General features: G+C 47.7%; 1 protein-coding gene across 1 annotated transcript; it reads left to right on the top strand.

Moving 5' to 3' along the window:
• Nucleotides 1-2,229: 2,229 nt before the first annotated feature.
• Nucleotides 2,230-2,763, top strand: LOC131327647 (uncharacterized). The gene is made up of 2 exons (XM_058360793.1): nt 2,230-2,637; nt 2,740-2,763. Exons 1-2 carry the CDS (start codon nt 2,230-2,232, stop codon nt 2,761-2,763), a joined length of 432 nt encoding a protein of 143 aa, XP_058216776.1.
• Nucleotides 2,764-6,714: the final 3,951 nt, after the last annotated feature.

Genomic DNA, 6,714 nt, shown 5'->3' with positions numbered 1-6,714 from the left:
GGTATGATAGAAGACGCGGCTGTGCTCATGCTGGGAGGAGAAGATGAATTGGAAGACCCTTCTAAGCTCATTGTGGACGCTGTGGGCGCTTATGAAAACTACACTTTCATTCCTTTTGTAATGCACACTCACGGCACTAGCACCGAGTCCGAGTCCGAGTCTGAGTCTGATGCTGACTCTTCGTCTAGTAGTGAGTCGGAGTTTGTGCCTATCGGCCCTCCTCGTCGTAGCTTTCACTTCGAGTTTGAGTGAATTGCTGTATTCCCTCCCTCCGAGGAGCCTATCAATGAAATGAATGACGCCTTTGCTTACTTCCCGGATTTTGAAATAAATTGCTTGGATCCCGACGATGAAGGAATAGATTTCGATGGGGACATCCCCAAGGAAATCCGTTCCCTCATCGAGCGTGAAAATGAAAGGCATGCTCAGCCTTTAAAAGAAGAAATAATCTCGATAAACTTGGGTGATGAGGAGAACCCTCGATTGGTTCAGGTCGGTTCCGGGCTGTCCCAAGATGAGCTTCAAGAACTCACCGATTCACTAAAAGAATTTAAAGAAGTCTTTGCTTGGTCCCATGCAGACATGCCCGGAATCGACCCAGATATCGTCGAGCACAGGATCCCCTTCTATCCCGATGCAAAACCCGTTAAACAAAAGCTGAGAAGAATGCGACCCGATTGGGTGTTAAAAACAAAAGAGGAACTAACGAAACAGATCGACGCTGGTTTTCTAATCGTAACTGAATACCCCACTTAGGTTGCAAACATTGTGCCTGTTCCCAAAAAGGATGGAAGGATCAGAGTGTGCGTCGATTTTAGAGATCTGAACAAAGCAAGCCTTAAAGATGACTTCCCATTGCCGCACATAGACATACTCGTTGATAACACTGCGGGGCACGCTTTACTGTCCTTCATGGACGGTTTCTCGGGGTACAATCAGATTCTCTTGGCTCCAAAAGACAGGGAAAAGACTACGTTCATCACCGAGTGGGGAACCTATTGCTATCGGGTTATGTCGTTTGGGTTGAAAAATGCCGGTCCTACGTATCAGAGGGGTGCTACGACACTGCTGCATGACATGATCCATAAGGAAGTCGAGGTGTATGTCGATGATATGATAGTGAAGGGGAAGGAGCGGAAAGATCATCTCCCAACGCTGAAAAAGTTCCTTGAGAGAGTCTAGAAATACAAGATGCGCCTTAATCCACAAAAGTGCACATTCGGAGTCACTGCTGGGAAAATGCTCGGGTTCATGATCACAACCCGAGGGATTGAGGTAGACCCTTCTAAAATCAAAGCCGTTCTTGAGATGGAACCACCCCGATCAGAGAAGGAGGTCCGATGCTTCTTGGGAAAAATTCAATTCATTAGTCGATTCATCGCCAAGCTGACCTTGACTTGTGAAGCATTATTTCGATTGCTCAAAAAGGATGTAAAGTTCGAGTGGAATGAGAAGTGTCAGGAAGCTTTCGAAGGGGTGCGAACTTATCTCCAGAACCCTCCGATCCTGATGCCGCCTACACCAGGAAAACCTTTGATCCTATACTTGTCCGTCACGCCCTCATCAATGGGGTGCATGCTGGCACAAGAAGGAGAAGATGGGGTTGAAAAGGCGATTTATTACTTGAGCAAGAAGATGGTAGGATGCGAGGAGCGATACACTTCGCTGGAAAAGACATGTTGGGCGCTCGTATGGGCCACGAAGAAGTTGAGACACTACATGCTCGCTTACTCAGTGAAGCTGATCTCTCGGATGGACCCTCTCAAATATCTATTCGAGAAGCCAGCACTCACTGGTAAGCTAGCACGTTGGTTGCTCTTGTTGGCGGAATTCGAAATCAAATATGTCACTCGCAAGTCAGTGAAAGGGAGAGCAGTGGCGGAGTTCTTGGCAGATCGCCCGATCGAAGGTCCAGAGCACACAGAATTTCAATTTCCGGATGAAGATGTAATGTCGATGGTTAATGAGACATGGATGTTGTACTTCGATGGGGCCGCAAATCAGAAAGGGTACGGGATTGGCATACTGTTGGTCTCGCCTGAGGGGTCGCATATTCCCCTCGCATTCAAGTTGAACTTCGAAGTTACGAACAATGAAGCCGAGTACGAAGCATGTATTGTAGGAATGGAAGCCGCATTGGAGATTGGTGTCAAGGTGCTAGAAGTTGTCGGAGATTCCAACCTGGTCGTATCGCAAGCAAACGGAGAATGGAAGGTCAGAGACGAGAAAATGAAGCCGTATCATCAACAGCTTGACGAACTCCTCCCGAATTTTCAAAAAGTGACTTTCATGCATGTACCGAGGATGAAGAACCGCTTTGCAGATGCCCTGGGCACTCTAGCATCCATGCTGGAACTTCCAATTGGGGTAAAGTTGAGGCCTGTCATGATTGAACAGAGGGGAAAACGTGTGTACGGCCATATCATGAACATCGACGAATCGGACGATGGGCTCCCTTGGTTCTACGACATTCGGAATCTCGTTGAAAAGGGGGAGTTCCCTGCGGATTCAACTAGGAAAGATCGGATCGCACTGCAGCGACTCGCGTCTCAATACATCGCCTGTGGAGGACAATTGTACCGGCGATCTCCTTGCGGAGTTCACAAGTTGTGTATTCACGGAGACGACATCAGAGCGGTAATGGAAGAAGTTCATGAAGGAGTTTGTGGACCTCATATGAATGGGATGATGCTAGCTAAGAAGGTGTTAAGGCTAGGCTACTATTGGTCAACCATGGAGACAGATTGCATCGAGTATGTATGACGGTGCCACAAGTGCCAGACTCATGCCAACCTCATCCATGTCCCGCCCTCGGAGTTACACTCGATGGCAACACCATGGCCGTTCTCTGCCTGGGGCATCGATGTCATCGGGAAGATCACGCCCGCAGCTTCTAATGGTCACAGGTTCATTTTGGTGGCGGTCGATTACTTCACTAAATGGGTCGAAGCAGCTTCGTACAAAACTTTGACGACGGTTCAAGTGGCACACTTCATCAGGCAAAATATCGTTTATCGGTATGGGGTCCCTCAAGCATTCGTATCTGATAACGGTGTTCATTTTAAAGGAAAAGTTCTGGAACTCTTTGAGGAATTCAAGATCCAAATACATCATTCGACCACCTATCGGCCACAAACAAGCAGTCGAAGCAGCAAACAAGACTATTAAGGCAATTCTGGAAAAGACTACGCAGTCAGCAAGAAATTGGCACAAGCAGCTACCACTAGCTTTGTGGGGATACCGGACCTCTATCTGTACACCGACAGGGGCAACACCCTACTCTTTGGTGTACGGTATGGAAGCCGTTCTCCCTATCGAGCTAGAAGTGCCATCTTTGAGGGTCATGGCGGAATGTGGAGTGGACGAAGCTGAATGGATCAGCGGAAGATTCGAAGAACTCATGCTGTTTGATGAAAGAAGGCTGCGCGCGCTGTACCACATTCAGGGCTATCAGCGAAGAATCGCCCGGGTATTCAACAAAAGGGTGAAGTCAAGGGACCTACGGGAAGGGGACATGGTAGTCAAGGAAATCCGCGCGCCGATTTTTGACTTACGAGGGAAGTTCCGACCTAAATGGGCAGGGCCCTACATCATCAAGACTATTCTCTCTGGAGGAGCAGCTTCAATCGTCGACCTCGATGGCAACGAATTTGCGAATCTTGTCAATTTGGATCAACTCAAACACTATTATCCCTGAGAGAGCTCGCTTGGCCGAAAACCGCAAGGGCGAGCGGTTCCAGGCAAAAATTAGAGCAAGCCTGCTAGGTTGAAAACCCGAGAGGGCGGCCTAGGCAAAAATTAAGGCAAATAATCAAAGAAGAGCTCGCTAGACCGAAAACCCGAAAGGGCGGTACTAGGCAAAATTTAGAGCGCAAAAGGAGAGTGTCAATACCCGAGTGAACCCGTAGCCTGAACTACGTACGGGCTTGATTCTCTTTTACGAGGGATACGTAGGCAATCTCATCCCGAGATTCGGTCCTAATTCCTAAATATCAAAATCCGATCCCAAATCAAGTCCAAAATGACAAATCCAAAACACTTTTCAGAGCCGCATGTGATCAAATGAACCAAAAGGGGGAAACCCTTAATCAGTCGATTTTATTAAAATTACTTCTTTATTGCAAGCTGAGCATGAAAATGAAAAAGCACAAAATCAAAGCACACTTTTTATTTCAAAGTCTGGCAAAGTAAGCAGTCAACCCATCCTTGCTTTCACATCCCTCCTTAGCCATTTGCGGTACCTTCCGGTCGAAGCAATAGAAAACAGTGGGTCACTTGGCTCGGTCCTACGAGTTCCCCACGACCGAGTGTAACTCCGAAGGCCCGGAATGCTGAAAGGAGGGAGACGAAGCACTTCAGAGCCCGGCTGCGGCACCTCTTGACTAAGTCCAAGCTGACGGAAAACACAGAAGGGTGAATAGAAAGAGAAGCCTGTCAAGCAAGCCACAAACACATGCGTCGAGCCCATATTGCCAACAGTCATAGCAGGAAGCCTAAACCAATGGCACCGCCAAACAATGTCATCTTCCTCCGCAGAAGCAAGGAAATCAGCCCATTCGTCTTCGCTACCATACATCACTTGAAAGGGACGGTTCCATCCACTCGCACGATACCACCAATCGTTGGCCGGGGGTGTCAACAGGCTTAATTTGTCACAAAGCCACATCTGTCAAAAAGAGAGAAAACAAGTAAGGAGCCAGATAAAGCCTGAACCGAGTGTCGAGGTAAAATGAATGAGAGAAATAGAAAAAGGAGAGCTGAGTGAGGTCCCTAACCTGCAGCAACAGCGGACTACCACCAAAAACCCTTGTGCGACCGGCATAAATAGCACTAACCCCATCAAGGTTTCGGCAAGAACCAATGGCGCAACATCCTTGCGAGCCTCAATCTGAGCAGCAACCCACACCAATAAGGAATTGGGTTGACCTACGGACGGAACCAACAAGAAAGCTGCCAGGAGGCAAATGCAACAAGCCATCATCCTACGTCCTTGGTGCTCGAAATCTGTCAAGCCCCCAGGTGGGCTGAACATCTCGTACAACTGCACGACGTTAATGGCATTGCCCCGAGTAAGAAACTCAGCGGCATTACCACTAACACCCAGCTTTGCCTTCAGGATGTTCTTCATGCTCTCCCTGATCATAGGAACAACCGGCTCAGTAGAATCATGGCTTCCGAGGTAAACATGAAACTCCTCGACGGTGGGGCACAGTTCTTGAGAGCCAAAGCGAAAGACATGCACCTCTGGATCCCAGAAGCGTGCCGCCGCATGCAACAAGACAGGATGAATTGCAACCTCTCAGAGATATCTTAGGGCATGAAGCCGATGCCCTCGAAAGCTCAACCAATCGATACCCTCAAGGCTGTCCAACCAAGGGCGAAGTAAGGCTTGGTTTAGCATGGTGATGGAAAGAATGGATTTTTGGAGGGAAATGGTGAAATGAAGTGTGAATGGCTTACCAAGGGAGAGCCTGGTATTTATAGAAGCTTAAAGTGAACAACACCACTGCCTCACCAACTTTGAAACTCATCAAATTCATCATTTTCAAAAACCTTTTCAAAATTCAAACTTTGAAAACTTGGAAAATGTTGGAAAAACCACAAGTCAGGCCTTACGAGGCCATTCTGTTTTGGGGAAGCAGCTAATACAAAGCCATTTAAGTACATTGAAAACATGCAAACAGAGGAAAGCAACAAGGGACAACCAACAAGTGGCATTGGGAAACAGCAAGGGACAGGCCATGACAGCAGTCCCGAGCGCTCGGGAGTAAAGTCCCAAGCGCTCGAGACCACTCTCGAGCGCTCGAGAGTTCTGCTGTTTTGCAGCAGACTCTAACTTCCCCACTTTGGTTTCCACGCAAACGTTGAAAGTTTGATGATTCCCAGCAGTTATATAAGGAGTACATCAATTCTACCCATGTGTTTCGTTTTGCATTCAAGTGTGTTATGTGAAAAATCACAAGTTCGCCAAAATCTCCGCACCTTAGACACGTCGGGATCTGTATTTAGGGCATTCGGTCGAGTCAAACGACGCACTCAAGCCATGACGGGTCCCAATGACTGTTTGATGCACCCCAAAAACGGGCCGACACTATTAATTCAAAGCTTTCGTCATTCGGTCGTACCAAAAATCATCATTTTAAATGCAAGCGTTGAATGTCGAAAATTTTGGGTCCCCTCGAGTCGCAACACCCATTGTCGACCGCGCAGCGCGCTTGGTTATGATCAAATGTCCTTAAGCCTAAGTTTCATGATCAATCGTTCGAGAGTGGGTCATTTGGTGTCAAGGTCAAGTTTTATCCCTCACTTTGAGAGTATCGGTCGAAATTCGCGTACTCTTTACGTTCTTTCAAAGCTAGACGAACATATTTCATAAAATACAATTCTGTGACTGCAGTGCGAAAGAATAAAAGAATAAAGTGCCAATTTTCATAAATGAACATGATGTTTACAGTGAGTGAAGAAGGAAGTACAAAAACTCAGGGCAAACACACGCCCAAATACTGACTACCGGGGCATGCAGGCCCGAACAAAAACTGGGGCACGCAGGCTCGAAATCTACAACTACGATGGCACGCAGGCCTATGTACAAGGTAAAGCTAGCAAAGCAAAATCACGAGGCTCAGACTCGTCGGACCCTCTTCTGTCGTGGTCCTGCGGACTCAGAACTCTCGGGCTCGTCATCACCGTCGTCGTCAGGAGAACCAGAAGCAG

The sequence above is a fragment of the Rhododendron vialii genome, chromosome 5a (genome assembly GCF_030253575.1).
Source record: "Rhododendron vialii isolate Sample 1 chromosome 5a, ASM3025357v1".
Taxonomy (NCBI): Eukaryota; Viridiplantae; Streptophyta; class Magnoliopsida; order Ericales; family Ericaceae; genus Rhododendron; species Rhododendron vialii.
Note: the sequence above shows the minus strand (reverse complement) of the source record. Positions and strands in the feature narration are given on the sequence as shown.

Coding starts and splice junctions, on each gene's coding strand:
- LOC131327647 (XM_058360793.1), top strand. CDS start 2,230: ATGAAGCCGTATCATCAACAGCTTGACGAACTCCTCCCGAATTTTCAA. Junction 2,638..2,739: donor ACGGAGACGACATCAGAGCG/GTAATGGAAGAA, acceptor TCAACCATGGAG/ACAGATTGCATCGAGTATGT.